General features: G+C 35.2%; 2 protein-coding genes across 3 annotated transcripts in view; one reads left to right on the top strand and one right to left on the bottom strand.

Annotated features, from left to right (window-relative positions):
* Nucleotides 1-11403, bottom strand: part of LOC148944115 (uncharacterized) — a 285083-nt gene extending 273680 nt beyond the window's left edge. The window contains exon 1 of one of the 2 annotated variants that reach the window (XM_089100272.1): nucleotides 11291-11403. In XM_089100272.1, coding sequence (XP_088956398.1) covers nucleotides 11291-11339 — 49 coding nt within the window. In that variant the 5' untranslated portion in view covers nucleotides 11340-11403. Of the gene's footprint in view, nucleotides 1-11141; nucleotides 11222-11290 lie in introns of those variants that run through there. The other variant, XM_089100273.1, reaches the window with a different exon arrangement.
* Nucleotides 11404-11464: 61 nt separating this feature from the next.
* LOC148944114 (ERI1 exoribonuclease 3-like) overlaps nucleotides 11465-24391 on the top strand; it is a 45898-nt gene continuing 32971 nt past the window's right edge. The window contains exons 1-2 of the mRNA XM_089100363.1: nucleotides 11465-11547; nucleotides 20774-20900. Of these exons, the coding sequence (XP_088956489.1) occupies nucleotides 20796-20900 (105 nt within the window). The 5' untranslated portion in view covers nucleotides 11465-11547; nucleotides 20774-20795. The remainder of the gene's footprint in view (nucleotides 11548-20773; nucleotides 20901-24391) is intronic.

The raw sequence follows: 24391 nt of genomic DNA, 5'->3' as shown, positions 1-24391 counted from the left end.
CTGGTTAATCTAGCTGTCTTAAAATCAAAAGTTTTTAATGCTTTTGATTTGATGTCTTGTGAAATAGGTAAATAATTTCTGAGATCACACTGGCTAAGAATGACAAGATGAAAAAAAACTCGAAAAGAAGACTCGATTCAAAGTTGTTTTTTACGGTTTTTTTTTCTATTTTTGCACTAAAGACTGTTGAACGGAGATCTTGGCCGAAATATCTGCACTGAATTTTCTATTCGCTGGCTGGAAATATTCTCGTGTTTCTTCTTTTTGAGTTTTTTTTTTCTCGTCTTGTTTGAAATAGGGGCTACCAGGGGCACATATGGCATTGAGAGGGAGGTAGTTTACCGTCTGATATTTTCACCTGAAAAGAGTACTGAATATTTTAAATTGCTATTCTGTTTTCTCTCTCTCAATGTCTTCGACTATCTGCTCTGTATAATGAAGCTGAAAAAAAAAAATGCATGGAGGACTCGTCGGCCATTACTAAGTCCACGCTAACGCGTAGATTATGACAGGTTAACTTAGTAATGCGAAAATCATCTTTAGTTTGGCTCTGTTTAGCCTAATACCTGGTAAAGCGCGACGCTTAACCTCCAATTAGATAATACTAGAAATCGGAGACTTTAGAAAGGTAATTTATATAATCTAAGCGAAAACTTCAAAAAATCATATTATGTTTGTATATTAAAATTTTTGATTATTTATAAAATGATATGATTTTAGTTTTCATAATTGAATAAAAAAACAACTTTTTTCAGCTGAAAGTAAGGAGCAACAATAAAACTTAAAACGAACAGAAATTATCACGTATATGAGGGGCATATAAAATTCCACATTTTTGCAGATAGGAGCTTAAAACCTCTACAGTAGGGTTCTCTAATACGCTGAATTTGATGACGTGATTTTCATTAAGACTTTTAGGTGGTGTTTCCCCTCTTTTTCAAAATAAGGCAAATTTTCTCAGGCTCGTAACGAGTGAAACTTAAATTGAATATGCAAATCAAGTTTGAATCGAATAAAAATAACTACAAACAAGAGTTTGGGTATCGCCTCACTGCAGAAGCGTAAAACCTACTGCGTCATTAGCTCTTTGCTGGGACCTATATTAGTCTTGAACAGCCTTGGAAAGTATGAACAAAGTCAAGTTCAACATTGGATACATATTAATAATAATTGTTGAAAGATTCATCAGTTCAAGATTTTTTTTTTTTGTGTAATTTTCATTTTGATTTCAATGCTGTAAGAACTGGAAAAGAATAAATTTGTAACATAAGAGAAATTCGTTTTCAGTGAAGCGCCAATGACCCAGAAGGCTTTAGGTTTTTACAGTTAAAGAAGGGGGCAGTATCCAAATTTTGCTTGTAGTGAAACTATATTTGTCTTGACCAATCTTGCAAAGAACTAATAAATTAAACTGAATATTTGATGTATAATGACATTAATTGCTGATAGCTCATCAGTTAAAAATTTTACTGTATTCTTCATATTTATTTTCAGTATTAAGTACAAAAGAAAGCATTTGTAATATAATTCATTTTCAGTAAAGCGCCAATGACGCAGTAGGTTTTAGGCTTCTGCAGTGAGGCGATACCCATACTCTTGTTTGTTGTTATTTTTATTCGATTCAAACTTTATTTGCATATTCAATTTAAGTTTCACTCGTTTTAAGATTTATTTCTTCATTAACATTAATATATATTGTAAGTTTGTTCGCATTGATTGTTTATTTAATTTCTATTCGTTTTAAGTTTCATTTATACTTCAATAGCAAACTATTTTTTTTCGTTTTAAGCTTGATTTTCATATTCAATCTAAGCATTACTCGCTTTAAGATATATTTATTCATTTATATTATTACTTGTTGTATGTTTTTTGCTATGATTGTTTATTTAATTTCTGTTCGTATTGGGTTTCAATTATTCTTTAACAGTAATAACTGGTCGTTTTGAGTTTGAATTTTAACAGCCATTCATATCCCCCGAGCTTAAGTTTAAATTGGCCTTTACTTTTCTTTGAAAAACTTATTTTTCGGAAAGTTTTTTTTAATTAATTTTTTTTCGTTTTTGATTGCAAAAAGTTTCAAGTTTTTATTGCATGGGGGGGGGGGTTGCTTACTGTCCGATTATTCTTGACTTTAAAAAACGGATCTAGAACTTTCAATTTATAAATCGAATGAGGCTTTTTTCAAAGTCTATACGATTACTTCTTTGATAAAATCTTATATATGAACAATAGATATCTTGCATAACTTGTGGACAGCGATTGGCAACAATGAATGGATTGAAAAAATAGCTCCAATAAGGGTGTTTTGACCATTTCACTTGCTGACACAAAGGGATCACGACTGTTTGGAATTGACCTTAATAGGATTTTGTGTGCCAAAGCTGTTTTGCATCTATCACAGATTATGTATTTTAACCTTATAATTGGATAATTATAATAGATTTACTATGTGTTCTTCCCATACAAAACTTTTCCTTATTAAAGTCTTTGGGGTTGGGGCGGCGTAGTTGCCAGAAGGAAGAAAACTTTAGCGTAGAAAGTAGGTGAGGGGAGGGGGAGGTTGGAGACTCATCCAATACGGGGCGGAACTTCACTTATCTCCTCCGTTCCCGATTTAGGAGATTAGACAGACTCATTGGGCTGTAGAATGTTGGACCGTTTGAGTTGTGAAAGACGTTAAAATACTCAAAAATACTTTATATTTTCAGTTATTGCAGGATTGATTTCATAGATTGTAGAATGGTGAGCCCCCTGGCCCATCATTTGGGTGAGCCTCAACTCATAATATGCAATTTTGATTAATTGTTCCGTGTTATGTGCATATATTATTGTATATATGTTATTTTGAGTTATACTTTTATCGCATTGCGTTCATTTTTAAGGCTTGAGATAAAAACTGAAACCTTAGCGGAGACAGTGGGGGGGGGGAAGTTGTTCGTGCCCCCCTCACATGCATAATTGAGCAGCCACAGAGAAAGTAATACAAATGAAATTAACCCGTCTTTTGAAAATGTCTTTTTACAAAAGACACGAACAAAATCGTCTAAAGGAACCTGAAGTGCTATCTCTGACATTTCCATTGATTCCTTATTCCCGTTACTTTCAGATGTAAAATTTAGAATATTATCGAATGGGTTTCGTCGTCCCATCCCTGAATAATTCACATTTGGAAAACCCACCCCTGGGAAATTCCTCCCCCCTCAAAGAACATTTTCTTTTCCTGCTGATAAATCCCCCGCGTTAAATTCCACCCAGCAGAAATTCCCAAGCCGTTTAGTATGCTCCCCCAACCATATTCCCCTCAGATAATGTTAGATATTCATAAAAATTGAGGCAGAAATTTCTAATCAACTTTTAAGGTCAGAAGCAATGCTATACCGCTACCTAAGTAAAGAGCAATAAGAGTTCAATGAATTTATACTTATTTATTTTTCCAGGGGCACTTTATGTGGAAGATGTGGTCGCATAAACTTTGGAACGGGGTTCATTGAATTACAAATTAAAATTTATAGTGCCCTTACACCAGGGGCGGATCCAGGATTTTCTAAGGGAGGCCCAAAATAGGTTGATACGATAAACTTGCGTTAGGAGCAAGTTTAATTAACGCAATCTTGCATATAACGCAAACAGAATTAGTTCAAAGTGAGGGGTGGGGAAAAAGAGCGTGGGGGGGTATTTGCCCTTCGATCGATTTTGACTCGTAAGAGCTGGACTAGAACTTCCAATTTCCAATCAAATGAGCTCTCTCTGAAGTTTATACGAGAATCTCTTCCTGCTCCCGGGCCCTGGGGGGTTTTGTCGACGCCAGAGTTTTGTTACTTAACGTTTCAACTATTTTTAAAAAAAATTTTATCTGATGCATTTAGGACGTGGAGGAGGGGGGGTCTAGTTGCCCTCCAATCTCTTTTGACTCTTAAAAAGTGAACAAGAACTTTCAATTTCCAATCAAATGAGCCCTCTCTAAAGTTTATACGAGTATCCCTTCCATAAGAAATAATATGAAGGATTCGGAGAATCCTTAAATTACAACCCTTGCCCTGAGGGCTGTGGGACAGTTATCATCCTCAAAGACCTAATTTCCAGACCTTAAAACTACGTTTAATAAAATGGCTGTCTCAAAATTTTGATTGGATGTGTTTGGGGAAAAGGTGGGCGTGAGAGGGGGGTTAGTTGCCCTCAAATCACTTTCGACTATTAAAAAGGGCACTAGCCCTTTGAATTTCCAATCGAATGAGCCTTTGTTGAAGTTTTACGACACTGCCTTCTATAAAAACCTTATATGCCCCGAGGATATAACTTAATACCCTTGCCCTGAGGGTTTTGGGGGAGTGTTCTCCTCCAAAACATATTTACTATCTTTAATTCAACTACGCTGAACAAAATGGCTATCTCAAAATTTTGATTGGAGGTGTTTTGGGGACTGTTGGGCGTGGGGGGGGGCTAGTTGCCCTCCAATCCTTTTGACTGTTAAAAAGGGCACTATCCATTTGAAATTCCAATCGAATGAGCCTTTTTTTAAGTTTCTACGACAGCTATCCCTTTGAATTTCCAATCGAATGAGCTTTTCTTGAAGTTTCTACGACAACGCCTTCTATAAAAACCTTATGCGCCCCCAGGCCATAGCTTAATACCCTTGCCCTGAGGGTTGTGGGGAATTTTCCTCCTCAAAAACGTCTTTTCTATCTGGAAATCAACTACACTGAACAAAATGACTATCTCAAAATTTTGATTGGATGTGTTTGAGGAAATGATTGGTGTGGGGGGCTAGCTGTCCTCCAATCACTTTCGGCTATTAAAAAGGGCACTGTCCCTTTGAATTTCGAATCGAATGAGCCTTTCTTGGAGTTTCTACGACAACGCCTTCTATAAAAATCTTATATGCCCCCAGTGCATAACTTAAAACCCTTGCCCTGAGGGTTTCGGGGGATTTTTCTGCTCAAAAATGTATTTTCTGTCTGGAAATCAACTACGCTGAAGAAAGTGGCTATCTCCAAATTTTGATTGGATGTGTTTGGAGGAATGATGGGTGTGGGGGGGGGGCTAGTTGCCCTCGAATAACTATCGACTATTAAACAAGTCACTAGCACTTTGAATTTCTAATCGACTAAGCCTTTTTTGAAGTTTTTATGACAACACCTTCTATGAAAACCTTAAATCTCCCCAGGGCATAACTTAAAACCCTTGCCCTGAGGGTTGTGGGGGAGTGTCCTTCTCAAAAATATATTTTCTATCTGGAGATCAACTACGCTGAACAAAATGGCTATCTCAAAATTTTGATTGGATGTGTTTGGGGGAATGATGGACGTGGGCGGGGGGCTAGTTGCCCTCCAATCATTTTTGACTATTAAAAAGGGCAGTAGAACTCTCGATTTCCAATCGAATGAGCCCCCTTTGAAGTTTCTACGACGAACCCTTCCATATGAAGTCCTCTGGAAAAAAATAATAATAATAATAAAACATTGGAGCCGTATGGCCTTTACTATAGGCAACGCTACAGCGTTAACCTCTGAATTATTGGTCCTGTTCTATGAGTTATTCTTATTACTAAATGTCTCTTTAAAATTAGTTTGACGTGAAATATTGTATTAGCGAAATTTTTTTACTTGTATATAAAAGTTGCTATTCCAATTTATATTTAGATTGTATTAAAATTCTTGCTGCCTTATAGCCTAGATTAGCTTAAGTTCATTCATTTTTGATTTTGTATTATATATATATATATATATATATATATATATATATATATATATATATATATATATATATATATATATATATATATAATGTATGCATATATATATATATATATATATATATATATATATATATATATATATATATAAATATATTTATATATATATATATATATATATATATATATATATATATATATATATATATATATATATATATATATATATATATATATATATATATATATATATATATATATATATATATCTGTTTTTCTACGGTGGAAGATCGGTTTCAAATGTTTTTCTAAAATTTTTGCTTGGTGATACAAATTACTATGTCACGCTCTTTTATTTTCTGGATTAATATTCTGGCTTCTTTACGAATTTGCTTGAGGTTCCTATTTTGGGTTTTCATTATAATACACATCGATTTTTCTGGAACGGAAGATAGATCACTGATGCACTGGTTTCAAATGTTTTTCTAAAAATTTTTGCTTGCTGATAAAAATCGCTGTGTCAGAATTTATTTAGTCTGTATTAAAATTCTGGCTGCTTTACAAATTGGCTTAAGTTTCCTAAATTTTGGGTTTTCATGATAATATACAACCATTTTTCTGGAGCGGAAGATAGATCACTAATACAAAGGTTAAAAATGTTTTTCTAAAAAATTTTGCTTGCTGATAAAAATTGCTGTGTTGGGGTATATTTAGCCTGGATTAAAATTCTGGCTGCTTTAGATATTAGCTTCAGCTTCCTTATTATTGGATTTCATACACTCCCATTTCTTTTAATGCAAATTATAGGTCAGCTATTTCGAGGTTTCGAGTGCTTTTGCGAAAATTCTTGCTTGCTCATAAAAATTGCCCTGTCAAACTTTATTTAATCGGAATTGGAGTTCTGACTGGTTACAAACTAGGTTAAGTTTCTTCATCTTTGGATTTCCACGATTATGTCGAAGGGAAGATTGGTTGGCTTTTACGAAGGTTTTATATGTTTTTACCAAAAAGTTTGTTTGATGACAAAAATTGCTTTGTCAAGCTTTATTTAATTTATATTAAAATCTTGGATGCTGTAAAAATTTGCTTCAATTTCCTGGATTTTATCTTTTCTTGAATATTACTCCAAACAAGCGTTCTTCAAAAAGGAAGCCCCCCAAAGAAATAATCTACATGGAAATAAATGTGAGACTTTCTGTCTTATGCAGAGCTAAATTCATCCTGATCCGCCTCCTGTAGGTTGCTTAATTCACCATCACTACCCTACCTGCGAGTCATAATGGCGGGAATAATTTTTTAGAGTCAGCTGAAGTTCGTTTGATGCCTAAAAAAATGTAAAATTTTTGTTTGACTTTTTTATATTTTCTGTTTATTAAGCTTTTTCTTTCTCATTCCTTCCTGAGGGGATGTCTCTGAGCCATGTACGATGGTAAATTGATTTTTTGTTGCTGTCAAAAAATTAACTCTGAACTCAACGCCTCAATTTTGTTAGATAACATTCAAGTCCGATTGGTCAAAAGCTACTAACGCAGGCTTTCGGCATTGCCATGATCCTTGTATTCTCAGGGAAAAGGATATCTAGTAATGAAGGTTTTGAATAAAAAGTAATATGACACAATAATACTCTTTGTTACACGAGTCTTTTTTTTTAAATCTGCTGAAATAATTTAAAATGATTCAAGAACAGCAAGCGCGACATCATTGTATTTGATTAATCAATTGTCCTGATTAAGTCTTAAATTTGTTAAATTTTATCAAGCTATGTACAAATTTCGTGAGAATGCGTACAATCTGTATACAAAAAAAGACCTAGTGATTAATGATGTGTTTTATTATTAACTTGATTCAGTTCAAAAGGAAAATAAGAAATTTTTATGTTTAGTAAATACTGGCTTTGTGGTTCTCATCAGGCACGTTCGTTGGAATTTCTTGTGCCAGAAGCCTTTTGCCGGAACTTTTTTGTACTGCGTCTGGAGTGGAAATGCTGAGAACCATAAATTTTTGTGGTTTTAAAGAGCAAATCATAGTCATTATTTTAAAAAATTTTAAACATTTTAAACAAATTTTTAAAAAAAATTTAAAAAAATTTTAAACAAAAATTTTAAAAACACTTTTTGGAATAATTTTTTAAGCGATAAAAATTTGCGTTTAATGCTGATTCAAGAATGGTTGAAACTATTTTGGTTTAAGTTAATCGAAAAAGATTATTGTGAAAACGAATTTATGTGAATTTTGAAAAAGAATATGAGCCCCTTAAAAATGGCTTTATATCAAATGAAAAATATACCATTAGAATTACCATGAATAAAAACCTTGGTTTTTACTATCCCGTTTCAAAAACTCGGGAAAATCATGTGTTAGCCTGTGCGTCACTGACATGCATTTTTCTCTTTTTTTCCCACGGATGCTATCAGGGCACTGGGATGTCGTAAGAGCTTCTTAAGGACTTCAATGATAGCTAATGCTCACGTCTTCTTTTCTTATAACCTTGTGTCGATAACGCCACCGTAAAGTGTCATATGATTACTATGGGCTATGATTTGACAAAGCAGTAGCACTCCTCACATTTGGCATGCCCTGTGTATAGTATCAAGAACGAACAGAAATAAAAGAAAAACATTTTTTTCAAGTGAAAATAAGAGTGACATTGAAATAAAACGAACAGCAATTATTCTGTATAGGAGGGGGGCTACTGCCTCCTTAATCCCCTGCTCTTTTTGGTAAGATTTGACTTTTTGCCCCCAGGGGTCTAAGAACGATCGCTGGGCTGAAACACAAGGATTTTCGGAATGCGATAGAAAGTAAGTTTCAAAATACCTCAAGAATGGAAAAGTTTAAATAATACAGTTTTTATTCAAGATATTGAAAAGACAATCAGTAAATAAAAACTTGCAATAGCCTATCAACTGCATTTATTGCACTCATAAATAATTTTAGCTTACCATTATAAAGATTAAGCGTGGAGAGCGGAGAATTAAGGAGGGGACAGTCTATCTCACATACGGATAATCTCTGTTTCCCTTAAGTTTCAATATTGCTCTCTACTTTCATTTGAAAAAACTTGCTTTTTAATTTATTTGATTACTAGAAATGAATACTAGATTGCGAAATGCAATTGGTCAGTAAAACAATTGCAATAAGCAAAACTTAGGTAAGCATAGTATCAATAAAAATTTACCATAAAGAGCGCGGAGCAGATAGAGCGAGGGGGCTGCCCCCTTTTATAGAGGAAAATTTATTATTCTTCTTATTTTTTAATGTTATTCTTTACTTTTGTTTACAAAAATGCGTTAAAAAAAAAAAAAAAACATCGGTCGGCCATCGTAGCTCATCATCAAAGGACTGGACAGGCTTAGCGTTTTCTTCCAGCGTTTTAAAGGCCTTAAAAGCCTTTGAGTGCCGGCGATAAGCATGCTTTTTCAAAAAACGGAAGTATATTACTGACAAATATTTGAAGTATTGCAACGCATGAACAGTCAACAAATGAAATCTGTTTGGTTGAGCTATCAAGTAGCATATTAAGTGAAACTGCATGGGCTCCAAAAATCCTGTATTGGAAATATTGAGCTTTTTTTTACATCATCTCTGAAACTGCTAAAGGTCCGTGTCAAAAATGCCTATAATAAGAGTTAATGTAAACAAAATTTCGTTTAGAATCTGGGCTAGAACCATCAGCATTGAAATAATGCGGCATTTTCGGCTTGAAGCCTCTATATCTGTCCAGTCTTTTGGAGCTGCCCTCCTGGTATGGGGGAGGCTAGGAGTTTGGGCCAAAATACCGGCCAAATGTTTCTACCTAATTTGCGTTATCTAAAAATAGAACCCTGGGTCGTAGGTTTTGTATTCCTGATTAAAAAGTCGCATGGTTTACAATGGTACACAAAAAAAAAAAAATTGTGATACATCACACATTTTTTTTCGTGAGAGGATATTAAACAGATCTTAACGAGATTTCTTAACATATCTATAACAAGAATCTTTAACGGATCTGGCCTTATTTGCAAAGGTATATTTACTTCACACAGGAGATAGAGAAGCGCGGCCATGATTGGGACACAAAAAGCACTTCCAGCTATAGATTATCTAATAAATAACGAATAATATGTACTATATAACATGTGCTATACATAATATGTACTATATATATATCGAAGTAATTCCACTTCATTCAGCTACCAACTTTAGTTTATATTTCCTCAACCTTATATTTCCCCTCTTGCACACTTTATATTTCTATCTATCCTTATATTTATTCTATTTTATTTCCTTTATATTTCTATATTTTTTTATTTTTATATTCCACCAGCTTTAAATATGCTCGTTTATATAGTCTAGTGTGAAATAATTCCTATTGTCCCAATAGGAGTTTATATAGTCCGAAATATCTTGTATTTTTGTGAATTTCTATCACTGTTATCATCATCACTGTCTACTAAAAGGATTTTATTCCTATTTAAACTTTTATTTATCGCCATGGAAAGGCAGTGTGGTCTCTGAAATTATCTAAATAATTCTTATGAAAAGCAATAACCTTCCATGCTAAGATATAAAAATATGAGATATGTGCTTTCGTTTTGGGCCCGACGGTACAATGGACCTGACAATGTATTGAAATATGAATTCTACTCGACGATCCAAATGTGTATTTTTTTGGGGGGGGGGGGGACTATATATCGGCTGTTAGTGCCGAACAAACCATGTTGAAATCAAAGAAGTAAGTCGAAAACAACGGGCCTATGACCAGTCGGGGAAAAATATGATTTTTTTTTTAGATTCTTTCGCTTTTTTAAGCCGTATGCTTTAAATTCTTCCCCATTGTCAACATTAAGGGCAAGTTCTTGTACACAGGCAAAATATTTGTTTTATTGTTCTTCTTCTTCTTTTTCTCCCATTGTTTCTAAGTTTTCACTGTTTTCGTTGTTTCTAAGGCCCATTGCTTTCAATATTCACTTCTTTGATTTTTATCATCGTTTGAGTGTTCCGCTCTAGAACTCTCATTATTAAATCATATGTTCTTTTTTTGTTCTTCCTGGGCCAAAAAACAGTTTTCCCGAGCCCAAAAAATGGTTGAAAATTATTTTCGCCCCTTACTGTGCATTTTTTAACGGCTCCACCTTTTTATCTAAATCAAAATATAAAGATTGAGCTTACTTGCTGCATACCATGCTATTATAGCTGCTGTTCTAAAACCAAGGCTCATATTTGTTAGCTTTCTGCATTCCAAATCTTCGTTTTTTCTTGTTTTTTCTTTTTTTTTGACGACTACACCTTTTTTTCCAAATCCAAGCATAAAATTGAGCTTACTTTCTGCACATCCTGCTATTATAGCTGCTATCCAAACACCAAGGCTCATGTTTGCTAGCTTTCTATATTCCAAGTTTTTTTAATTTTTTTCTTTTTTTAACGACTACATCTTTTCTTCTAAATTAAAATATAAAATTTAGCTTACTTGCTGCACATCCTGCTATTATAGCTGTTATCCAAACACCAAGGCTCATATTTGCTAGCTTTCTATATTCCAAGTCTTTTTGTTGTTTTTTTTTCTTTTTTTAACGACTATATCTTTTCTTCTAAATTAAAATATAAAATTTAGCTTACTTGCTGCACATCCTGCTATTATAGCTGTTATCCAAAAACCAAGGCTCATATTTGTTAGCTTTCTATATTCCAAGTTTTTTCTTTGTCACTGGGAAACCAAACTTACATCTTAGAAACAGAGAGCTAGATTAAAACCTTTTGTGCTGTTCTGATGCCTTTTATGCCATTCTTATCTACAGGTTGGACTTCAAAAGTAGTTGACTCAATATTTGACGGGACGTTTTTCTTCCCAAAGATGAAAGCAATATATTATAATAGTATGTTTCTTGTAATTGTTTGTAAACAATTCTTTAGTTTTTAATTCTTTTTAGGGAAATTTTGCTCTGAGATATATTTCGTCTTTGTATAATTCCTTTTTTTAAAGCTCAAGACTCACGTTAAGGTTTGTTATGTAACTCAAAAAACCGATTTTATCGAATTTTCAGTATCAGATTTCAAACATTTTTTTTCCTTTTTCCTTCTTCTTCTTCCATTTGTTCTTGATGGGAGATAAAATAAGATATTTATTTTTAAAAATCAACAATCACAAGTCCAAAGTGGCCGAATTTGTAATTCGGGGTCAAAAGACATAAAAAAGGCTCAAAAATTTGAGGACGAAAATTGCAATCGTTTTTATTTGCCATTGGACAAATGATCATTGACTTTTAGCATCATAGCCAGCGCAACAGCGCTGCCTAAGTAGAGAGCGAAGTGGGTACAATGTATTATTTTTTTCTGACCAAGACACTACGTACAGAAGGAGTTGTCGTAGAAACTTCGGAAGGAGCTCATTTGATTGGAAACTGAAAGTTCTAATGCCATTTTTAAAAGTCAAAAGTGATTGGAGGGCAACAAGACCCCCCCACACCCATCATTTCCCGAAATACATCCAATCAAAATTTTGAGATAACCATTTATTTCAGCTGAGTTGAAATGTCCAGTAATTATTTCTTTGGGGATATCACCTCCCACAGCCCTCAAGCCAAGCGCTATAAGTTATTCTAGTTGCCCATTATTAACTAGTAAAGTTTTTGTGGAGGGGGGGGGTCGTATAAATTTCGGAGAGCTATGCGATTCCGTAAGGTTCAAACATTATGCGCATCAACAATATCTCAGGAACATCTAATAGTGTTAAAATGAAACTTTCAGGAAATATTTACGTGAATAATTAAATAATTCAAAAGACACTAGGTGCATCCAGGTTATCAAAATAGCGTATCTGCGACATGTCAGGAACAGCTAAGGGTACTAAGTTGAAACTTTCAGAAAATGTCAATGAGGATCTTGAACTAAATCCAAAGACACGATATACTTCTAGTTTTCCAAAACGACATAATTTTATCCAATAATATAGCTTTGGCAATAAAACACGAGAACAAAAATTAATTTTAAAAAATTCCGAAAAAGAAGTTTTTCAAAGAAAACCATAGGGCCATATTGAAACCTTAGACGAGCAGAAATACAGTCATATGATAGTTCCAACTTAAAACGACCAGAAATTACTATTAATGAATAAATGAAACCCAAAGCGAACATAAACTAAATAAATAGTACATATTTAACATATTTCAAACAGGAATAAAACTCCCACTAAACCTTCAAAAAGCAATTGCATCATTTACGCTTTACGAAAAACTAATATATTTTAAACTTTTTATTTTGTAATTATAACATGGAAGAATCAAAAAATGCTATTAGATAGAACATTAAATCTTGAAATTGCTGAGATTTTCAGCAGTCAATGATATTACATATAAAACATTCAGTTTATTTCATTTGTTCTTTCCAGTCATCTTTATTTTCAGATTTTATTTTCGTTTTGATTTTTTCGATGTTTTCACAAATTAAACCACACGATTTAGAATACATATAGTTTATAATATCTTACACAAAACGTAATAACCTTCCGAAGGTCTGGTGAGGAGGGGGTGACCCTACTCTGGCTTATAGCAAATTCTTTTTGTTTAAAGGTTCACATTATTATTTTGATTTTTACTCGTTTTAGCATTTGTTTGTTCGTCTATTTCAGTATCTACTATCTTTATGTTTAACGTGTAATTAGCTATTTTAATTTCTGTTTGTTTTGGGTCTCTACTACTACTACTACTAACAACTCACCGCAGCACCAAGCCGCCTGAGGCCAACACAGCTACGCACGCTCTTCCTCCACCCCAATCTATTCAAAGCCTCCCTTTTTACACCCGCCCACGAAGTTCGCATTTCCTTTAAATCTTTCTTTATGACGTCCTCCCACCCCAGACGAGGATGACCTGCTTTCTGTTTAGCCCTAGAAGGTTGGCCGAAAAGACCATTAATAGTAATAAATGGCCGTATTAAGTTTGAATTTATTATAGGACTTATATAGAACCAAACTAAGTGGAAACTTTCTCAATTAACAACCGAGGATCGTATTTTATCACTGAAGGGTAAGGTGCCGTGAAGGTACTTAAGAGGATGAGGTGCTATTAAATCGTTTTGTGAGCCTCAGCTTCGGCTGATCATCACAAAGACAAAGGGACCATACAAATTCTCCCAAAGGGCGAGCTATCGTGAATTTGCGGTTAAACTATGAAATTTGACTGAAACGACAGTGAAATTAAAAGTCCCTTTTGTCGGCTAGCTTTTAAATCAAAGCGAATGGCACCACAGAGAATTCCCAAAGCGGCCAAATTGCTCAGATGATAATTCCCTTGAACTGATTTTTAGTGTTTGCCTAGAAGTTATTCTAGAACACTTTTAGGAACTGCCCATTCCTGTTTCATTAAAACTAATTGTCTCTATCTTCGGCACAAAACCCGAGAAGTTAAATGGTTTTCTAAGATTAGTGAGAAAGTTAGTGTTGGTTTTTGGTCATTTATTCGGATCTCTTATCAAAGCTATACAAGTTATGGCAAGACTTCCCAATAAAATTAAATAGTTTATCCAAACAAACTAAAAAGGTTTATGTCGGACGAGATTTTTTAAGGCACCGCATCTCCATCTATTATTTCAGTACTGTTTCTGTCAAGGCCGTATTCATGGGCGGCGGGGCGTTATGGGGCTTGCATTCCCAAATGCAATACATTTGGGAATTTTCCGCTCAAGGCTTCCCCACATTTAATGACACTACCAAGGTACTTGAACTCTTCAACCTCCTCTAGTACATCGGATCCGACTTTGAATGGTGGGGCAGGTAGGGTATTGACATTGTTTTGTATGAATTTTGTTTTCTGTGTACTGATTGAAATACCAGCTCGCTTGGCCGTGCTAGAGTTCACTGCGATATTCTTCTGCAGCTCCTCTCTTAAATGAGATAGAAGGGTTAGACCACCAGCAAAATGACCGTCACAGAATGTATGGGATGTTTTCAGCCTGATTCCACTTGCGAAGCTACATATTCGATGTATATTGTCGATGAGTATAGCAAATAGTCCTGTTGAAAGGATACATCATTGGCGGAAACCAGACTTCCCACTGAACCATTCGGTAAGGTCCCCATCATCCGTCGGTACAGCCCCTAACTGATTCTCGCATAGCGTGACAATCATACGGACAATCTTGTCAGGGAATCTATAATACTGTTGTATTCTCCATAGTGAGTCTCTGTAGATTGAGTCAAACGCCCTCAAAAATTCAATGAAGGCAATAATAATCTCAGTCTGCCATTCATTTGGTTCTTCTGTGAGTACCCTCAAAATGAATATCAAATCAGCGAACGATCTCCCTGGTCGAAAACTATACTGCTCATCTCGTAGTATTGCGTCAACTTTTGACTGAATGCGGTTGAGCAGTACTTGAGACAAAATTTTACTCTCTACAGACTGAAGAGTGATATCTCGCAAATTATTGCAGTCGGTTGTTCTGCCTTTCTTAAAGAGCTTGACAATAACCCCTTTTTTCAAATCGATGGGAATATTTTTAGTTTCCCATATCTGAGTAACAGCCTGGTGAAGGGGCTTGGCCATGACTTCATTTCCATACTTTTTTTAGAGTTCAGGCTGTAAGCCGCCAACCCTTGAAGCTTTGCCATTCTTACGCTTTATGCAATACTGCCTTGACTTCAAGCACGCTTATGTCAAGTTGTAAAAACAGTAGCTCAGATGGAGGAGATACAGGTTCGTAGGCGGTGGAAAGTTCAGTACCTCATTGAAGTATTATTTCCATATCTTATCAATGCCTTCCTTTTTTGTAAGAAGTTGGCCAGTCTTACTTTCAATCACAGGAGCCGGCTTTCTGAAATCTCCGTCTATTTTCTTTGTGATACGATAGAATGTCCGGCTGTTGACCTTACTGGCAGCTGCCTCTTTTCAGTTGCCTTTGTCTCAAGAAAGAGCCGTTTTTCCGCTCTTATAGACCGCTTTACGGCCTTGTGGGCTTCCTTATATTTCGATTTCAAAAGATCTTTGTACTTGACAGTGGACTCGCTCTCGCATGATTCCAACATGATTTTGGCCTTTTTTCGGTCATTCGTAAGTTTCCAAGATTTGTTGCTGATCCGCAGCTCACTTTTCTTTTTTGAATACCCGAAGTTTTCTTCAGCGGCACCCGATACACATTGTACTCCCATCTCTCGCTTACTGTTCCATCTCCATCTCCCTCCCATCTCTGATGGGATGAGACTCCCATCTCTCGCTTATTGTTCTAGTTGTGTCCTCCGTCAAAAGACTTGCAAACCTATTAGCAAGATTTACACAGTACACTTGTCGAAGACTCTTGTCCCGGAGCCTCTGCACGTCGAAGGACTTGATAGTGTTGTTGTATTTCATCACGGTCTTCAGCTTAAGTTTGAAATTGGAAATCCCCAGTTGGTAGTCGGAGCTTGAATCTGCACCACGGTAAGTTCGTACATCCGCCAGCGATTGCATGTCGCTTTTTCACTAATATTTCGTCAATCTGGCTTCGGTACCATCAGGTTAAGTCCAAGTATATTTGTGTACTTCACGACGGGGGAGCCATGAACCGCCTACTAACAGGCCACGGCTATCGTACATATCAAACACACGTCTCCATTGTCATTGATAACACCCAGGCCATGCCGGCCGAGCACACCAGCCACAAAACTATTATCACTACCAACTTTTGCATTAAAGTTGTCACACACAACTAATACGTCGTGTTCAGGTACTATATTGACTTGCCTGTTCAAATCCCTATAGAAATTGTCCTTGGCGTCCCCACCAGCATCGTTTGTGGGGGCTGAGCTGCAACGACGGCAATTTTCGACTTGGAGTTTTCAAAACGGGCCTTAAGCATTCTTCATTCCTAGGTACAAATTCCAACTTCGACTTCTTTGCTTGTTTACTGACAACTAGGGCAACTCCGGGTTCGCGTCTCTTCTCTTTATCTGAGAAGAAGACTTCAGAGTTGTCGACATATATTTAACCAAAGCCAGTCAGCCTGGCTTCAGAAGGAGCTACTATTTTCGTGTTTTTTCAGTTTTTTACCCCTTCCTCCAAAAATAAATTCTGGAACTGGCCCTGGTTGCTATTATGCCTAGATCTGACAATTATGTGCTTCTGAGGTAATTGTCAAAAACTATTTGCTAGGCGGTTCCGAAATCAAAATGGACAGTGAAAATAAAATTTAATGTTTGGTTTGTTAAGTGTGAACTAACATAACCAAGGCTGTTTCCAGGGGGGCTAGGGGGTTTGAAAACCACTCCCAAAACTTTTGTTCGACTCGTAAAAACGTAGCAAACATGCATGTAAACAAGTTTTTGATACGTTTATTAAATTCTTGTGTAATCCCCCTCGAACAAAAATCCTGGATAGGGCCTTGAGCACAACTTATCCTACAAAACAAGAATCAACCGGTCAATTTAAGCTAAACAAGACCTCAATATCCGGTTATGCAGTTTTTGGTACTAGCGGGCACCAAATGGGAAAAAAACATCTGTGAAAAATCGACAAAAAATAAGCTAAAAAATATGGCCCCAAATAGCTTCAGGGAGTGTAGCTTTATTTGAAGGTGTAATTGTCCTTAACAAAATTAACATATTGTAAATGTTTTCTTTTTACCTTCCGCAAATTTCTCTAGGTACTTATTTAGAGCTGGGTTAATTCTGGCTGAGCTAACAGAGTCATGCCACTGACCCCTGTTCCAAACCAAATAACCAGCAACTCCAGGATTCAAACACATGTCCTCGCGGATGTCCTCTCCGCGGGTTTTCATGGTTCAACGTGGCAACACTGGCCAAAATTTGATACTGCCCTAAAAACTGGACTTGAAACAACCAAATGAAAAATCTTTGAAAATCGCAGTTTTCAGTTATGATTATACCTATGATAGATCCAGGGGACGAAAAATGTTTTTTATTTTAATGTCCTTGGTATCTCAAAGGGAAAATCACATGGGAAACATGTTCGAAAACACTTTCGTCCTCCTCTTTTAAATAGCCCTACTGACCATCTCTTTGAGCACAGCTGAGGTAACTGATATCGGAAATCCCTTCAGAAGTGTGAAATCATCAGATTTGACCTTTAGCCATGACTGAAACATTATGTCATTACTGCTTCACGACCTTATTCTAGTCGGAAGAAATTTCAATTCTTCCAGTTTACTGAAAAACACAGTTCATATAATTATCCAGTAAGCTTATCGCAGATCATTTCTGGTTTTCGTTCTCGGTGCGAACAAAAATCTCCTCCCACTTCTTCGTGCAGTTATTAATAGCGGGTTTCCACTTGTTTCCTATTGTTTCGCGTAAAGTGCATTATTCGTAATAGCGGGTTTCCACTTGTTTCCGATTGTTTCGCGTCTGACTTGTCTACCCATGAAAAGATCTGACGCCGCTTATGTTTCTACGTTCTCTGGAGCACTCGCACCCCGGTCTGGGTTTTTATAATGGGTGAGATAGGGAATGATCATACTGGATAATTATATGAACTGTGCTGAAAAATTACAAATTTTTTTTCTTTTCTCTTCCGAACAAAAGCAGGCAGTTTAAAATGTATACATGTATAATCAAGAATGTATTCCGAATTTTTTTTCAGGGGTGGGGGTTACAAGAAAAAATGGTGCTTATGTGTTAAGCGGAACTCACTCAGCAAGTGAAGTTAGGTTAATCCTAATAAAATATACCAAATAATACTGATACTATAATACTTTAAAAACACAATATGGAAACTACGACAAGGAATTATGGAAATCAGGCCGCGCAGAACGCATTATATTAATAACCAAACCCAGGCCCTAACCACTTCTACATATTAAACGAAATGAAATTTAATGAAAATATACATACATCGCAGTTTTCTCATTTAAAATCAGTAAATAATAACTTATCCAGGAAAGCAAACCGGTTTTTGCTAGATCTTACACAGCATAGTTCTTGAGTGTGCATCAAAGATTTGTTTATATTCATTTTTGTTACGTTTTTACGAGTCGGACAAACATTTCGGGGGGGGGGGATCAAACACCCTAACCCCCTTTTATACGGCCTTGTGTACAGTATTTATTGCTTTTCAATACATTTGGAGATAAAAGTGTGTTTTAAAGTGTTTTTTTTTTCGTTCAACAACTAGAGTCCTGAATGCAGGCTCATTCTGCAGTAAGTAATTCGAAAGAAAAATAGTCTCATCAAAACTGAAGCTAAGGAGAAAAAAGTTTACAGCAGATAAGTAGTTCCAGTTAACATTTCTAAAATAATAGCAAAAAATAAACAAACAGTAAAAATTAGAGTATCTTATGCAATGCAATAAAAGTGGTTAAAAGTAATATTCAAGAAATGTGCCAGGAAATTATGCTAGATATGAAGCTATGGAAACATTCCAAGATATAACCCAATGCTTTGTTTCTAACGTGATAACGTGGTGGGACATAATTTGGAAAACATCTCTTAGAGCTGTCAACTTTATATCTAGATTTTTCTAAAGGCTGGTTCTGATAATCTAATTTGCGTAATAAATATATCTGAGTGCGATTTCAATTATTTTTATGCATTTATTAGAAACCCGATGATTTAATAATTTCAAAACGTTAAATTACGATTTTCTAAATCGGTTTGTACGAAAGTTTTATTCAAATTTGATTTTTATGACTTTGAATACAGAATACTTATTACAGCTGAAACAATAATAATTATGTAATCCAGCATAAACTGATAATACTTGTATGCTCTAAATTGATATTACGAGAAAAAGTGATTTTATTTTCTGTTATGAATTTTTCAAAAATGTAAAATGCTCAAATTCTTAAATTTCAACATAAAAGAATTCATAATTTAACTGAAACCAAGTACTTATTAATTTATAACGATTGTTTATAGTTTAATTTATAATAAATAATGATTGCTGAACGAAATTCATGACTACTTCATGTGTTCGTTTTGAGTTGAAAAATTTTCATTTTGAATTGAAAAATTTTTAATTTTTTCGAGATGAAAGTAATTTAAAAGCCTTTTTAACATTTTTACTTTATTAGAATTTAATAAATCTTTATTTTATTCAGTAAATCTCTTATTTTTTTCTCCCAATTTAACACTTCATATTTTCTTACTAACAAAATCGCGCCTGCAAGACTTCTTGCCGAGACCACGTCCACTGCTATTTCAAATAATCAATAGCCATAGTATTACTTGTACACTATGAATCTAAAAGTTTGTGTCAATTTCTTTGAATATCTGATCTCTAAATTAGAGAAGTTCAAAAAAATATTAAAACTTCTTAACTCCTGTTTTCATTTGGCATTTTACGGACAAAGCACAAAGCAAATTAACCAATGAAAGCACAAAAAAGCAGTATCGATCGAAAAATTCGAAAAATTCATCGACAGATTAGCTTTCAGTTTTTTCCTTAAAATTACCAAATAAAAAGGGGGTATCAGCAATTTTGTTTTATCCCTATCTTACTCAGAGATGGACTCGGGAAGTACCCTAGATTAGGATTTGGGGGAAGGTCTAAAATTGTTAAGTTTGTTTTTTTAATCTTAGCTGGTTGTTCTCAATGCTTTTTTTGGGTTTTCTGCGAAGGGGGGGGGGGGGGTACGTCCACCTAAGATTTATGGCGTTTGGTTTTCAGTTTACGCTTTGAAATAGTTATTTTTGTGTCAAATTGAGTGTCCTCGTAAATACGTTTTAGAAAATAAAGTACTTGTCACGGCAATACAGAAAAGAGCATTTTTATAAGCTGAAAACATATTGTACTTCATAGCTTAAGAAGGTTTAAGAAGGTTTAAGAAGGTTTAGCTTCCCTTTGAAGGTTGTCTTGGGAATCAGCAGATTGTTAATAGGCTACTTATAATAGATTGTTAATAGGCTTTGTCAGGTTTAACTGACTAGTTTTGCATATATATTCTAACGATTCAACTTGGCAACACTGACGAATATGTGGTATTGTCTTAAAAACTTCAAACCTTTGAAACAACCAAAAGAAAAATCTTTAAAAATCGCGGTTTTCGGTTTTCATATATATAAAGACCTGAAATGGGTCCAGAAAAGGGAAGGAAATGTTTTGATTTTGAATTCTGTGGTACTTTAAGAACTTAAAAAGTCAGTAGCGATAAAAACGTTTCTTTTTTCTTTTCTAGCTTGCAAGTGAACGACCCAAAAATGAGCCGTGCCATGACAAATAAAATACAAAAGCAAGTTTTCAAATATTTTATAGTTTTGGATTTTGAAGCAACATGTATGAAAGACAGAAAGATCGAGCCTCAGGTAATAAAGTTTGAGGTCAATAGAATAGAATAGAATTTATTTGCGCTAAAAGCCTATAGGTCATGACAAGATATATAAATAAAAGAACTATTACAAAGAAATTGCACAAATCCTAACCTAATCCTACAGAAATCTACTTCTATGATTCATCGCGAGACGAAGGAACCGTGCCAAGCTTCTGATACCCATAAAAACACATCCGCAGACACTATCACCAACCACTCAAAACCATAATCCCCCCCTACCAAACACTTCAAGTCTTCAAACACTCAGCTCCTCACATTTACAGATCAAGTGATAAACACTTTCATCTAAACCTCCACACATAGGACAAAAATAATGACCAGCCTTTGACCTTTCCCTCCCGATAAACTTTCTCCTTTGACCCATTGGAAAACTCTCAGCCCTCATTTCCATTAATAACTTTATTTCATTTTTATTCAAACCCACCTTAAAAAATAAAACTTCACCCCAAATCTCCTTCGACCGACAATAAAGACCCAGTGAATTCGGAAGTGAACGCTAGGCCTGCCATGCCTGTATTTCTTGGTCCTGTAAAATCCTTTCAATGAATCTACTTACTTGGTCCCCCATATCCTCGAGCCCTAAACCTTTCCCCCACACATGGCTTAGTCCACACTGATCTAATACACTCTTCATTCGGTGTGGCCACCCCCTGCCTGAGCTGTCCTTCAACATTTCTAAATAAGCCGCCTTCATCACCCGTACCCTAGGCACCAGTAAAATTTTTTCACAAGGCCTAACCATGTTAATTAGCCTACGACTTCTTAAAGAAAATAAACCTAAATCACCTTTGACTACTAAACTATTTTTATCCTTATTTATCCCTAGCCACCTCTTATAATATCCTAATTGCACTGTTTCTAGCCTATCTCCCTTCACATACCCCCAAACCTTAGAACCATAGGCTAGTGCATTACGCCTAAGATTTTAGCCCTGAAAACCTCTTTAATTACTTGGATCTTTTTAATATGCCTAAGCTGACTTCTTAATACCATTAATTACAAAAACTTTTTCCACAAAATAAGTTTTTCAAAGAAAAGTAAAGAACTCCATTAAACAAAAAATGAGCAAAACTAAAATCAAATAATCTACCAAGCGCGAAACTGCCACAAATCAGCATTGATAAACAAATAAAACCCAAACCGAACAGAAATTACAATGATTAACCGAGTCAAACTCAAAACGAGCAGAAATTAACACAAGGTGGGCGCAAAACCCCTATGCCTTCCCAAGACCAGAACAAAATTTGCACTTTACTGAAAAATAAATTTTTTTTTACTTTTATAACTTTAATAAATCAAATAATATTAACATTTTGATTACTAAATATCAGTATATGTATATTAAACTGACAATGCACTTTCATTTGTATTTTTTCAGTAAAGTGCAAATTTTGTTCTGGCCTTGGGAAGGCATAGGGGTTTTGCGCCCAACTTATGTTGGGTGCAAAGGGCTACTACCCTTTTTAATAGTCGAAATAGATTGGAGGGCAACTAGCTCCCCCCCATACCCATCATTCCCTCAGACACATCCAATAAAAATTTTGAGATAGCCATTTTGTTCAGGGTAGTTGATATCCAGATAGAAAACATATTTTTAGGGAGGACACTCACCCACAACCCTCAGGGCAAGGATTATAAGTTATGCCCTGGGGGAATGTAAGGTTTTTATTGAAATCTTTGTCGTAGAAACTTGAAAAAGGACTCATTCGATTTGAAATTCAAAGGACTAGTACCGTTTTTAACAGTCAAAAGTGATTTGAGGGCAACTAAACCCCTTCTCTCGCCCACCTTTACCCAAAACACATCCAATCAAAATTTTTAGATAGCCATTTTATTCAACGTAGTTAAAAAATTTGGAAATTAGGTCTTTAAGGATGATAACCCCTCCCCCCACAGCTTTCAGGGCATGGGTTGTAAGTTATGCCCTGGGGGCATATAAAGTTTTTATTGAAAGTGTTGTCGTAGAAACTTCAAAAGGGCTCATTCAATTGAAAATTGAAAGGGCTAGTGCCTTTTTTAATAGTTGAAAGGGGTTGGATAGCGACTAACGCCCCTCTCACGCCCACCATTTCCCAAAACACATCCAATCAAATTTTGAGATATCCATTTTGTTCAACTCAGTTGAAAGTTCTGGAAATTAGGTCGTTTTGGATCATAACCCCCTCAGAGCCCTCAGAGCATGGGTTGTAAGTTATGCCCTGGGGGCATATAAAGTTTATATCGAAAGTCGTTGTATATGATTTATTAAATAGATTTTAGTCTTCCTCAAATCCAATTTTTATATGTTTGAAAACTAAATATTGACTTAAGATAAAATGAAAATGTACTGTGATAATGCTCATTCCCAATAAGGCATCTCAGCAGTATCCCAAGAACGACTGAGGGTATTATGTTCAAACGTTCGGGGCTACTTCTGCCTTGAAATTTAACCAAATCCAAATAGCGTAAGTGTATCCAAGCTATCAAAGAAAGTAGACAGATTTTTTTCGAATGGCATCAAGTTTTCTAATACAGGTCAACTAGAGGAGTTACGAAACTAAATTAAACAGCACTATTTGTGTCCAGATTTTTAAAAGAGTGTATGTTGTTAAAAATTGCTGAAAATCTTTCTCCGGCATACAAATAGCAGGCCAAACTATAAAGTCTTAAAAAAAGATTTAAAGTATTATTTTCTTTTTCCCTGAAAAGACTATGTCAATATAAAACGAACAGAAATTAACTAAAAAAATTTTTACAAAATAAGTTTTTCACAGAAAAGTAAAGAACTCCATTAAACAAGAATGAGCAAAACTAAAATCAAATAATCTACCAAGCGTGAAACTACCACAAATCAGCATTGATAAATAAATGAAACCCAAAACGAACAGAAATTACAATGATTAACCGACTCAAACTCAAAACGAGCAGAAATTAACATAAGTTGGGCGCAACACCCCTATGCCTTCCCAAGGCCAGAACAAAATTTGCACTTTACTGAAAAAATACAAATGAATGTACATTGTCAGTTAAATATACATATACTGATATTTAGTGATCAAAATGTTAGTATTATATGATTTATTAAAGTTATAAAAGTAAAAACATTTATATTTTTCAGTAAAGTGCAAATTTTGCACTAGTAGCGCTAGTTGCCCTCCAATCACTTTCGACTATTAGAAAGGGTACTAGCCCTTTGAATTTCAAATCGAATTAACCTTTTTTGAAGTTTCTACGACAACACCTTCTATAAAAACCTTATATACCCCCAGGGTATAACTTAAAACCCTTGGCCCGAGGGTTGTAAGGAAGTGTCCTCCTCAAAAAAATATTTTCTATCTGGAAATCAACTACGCTGAACAAAATGGCTATCTCAAATTTTGATTGGATGTGTTTGGGGGAATGATGGGCACAGGGGGGGGCTAGTTGCCCTCCAATCGCGTTCGACTATTAAAACGGGCGCTATCCCATTGAATTTCCAATCGAATG

This window comes from Artemia sp. Qi Xiang Cuo, chromosome 14 (genome assembly GCF_049724085.1).
Source record: "Artemia sp. Qi Xiang Cuo chromosome 14, ASM4972408v1, whole genome shotgun sequence".
NCBI lineage: Eukaryota > Metazoa > Arthropoda > Branchiopoda > Anostraca > Artemiidae > Artemia > Artemia sp. Qi Xiang Cuo.
This window is presented reverse-complemented; position numbering and strand designations above follow the sequence as displayed.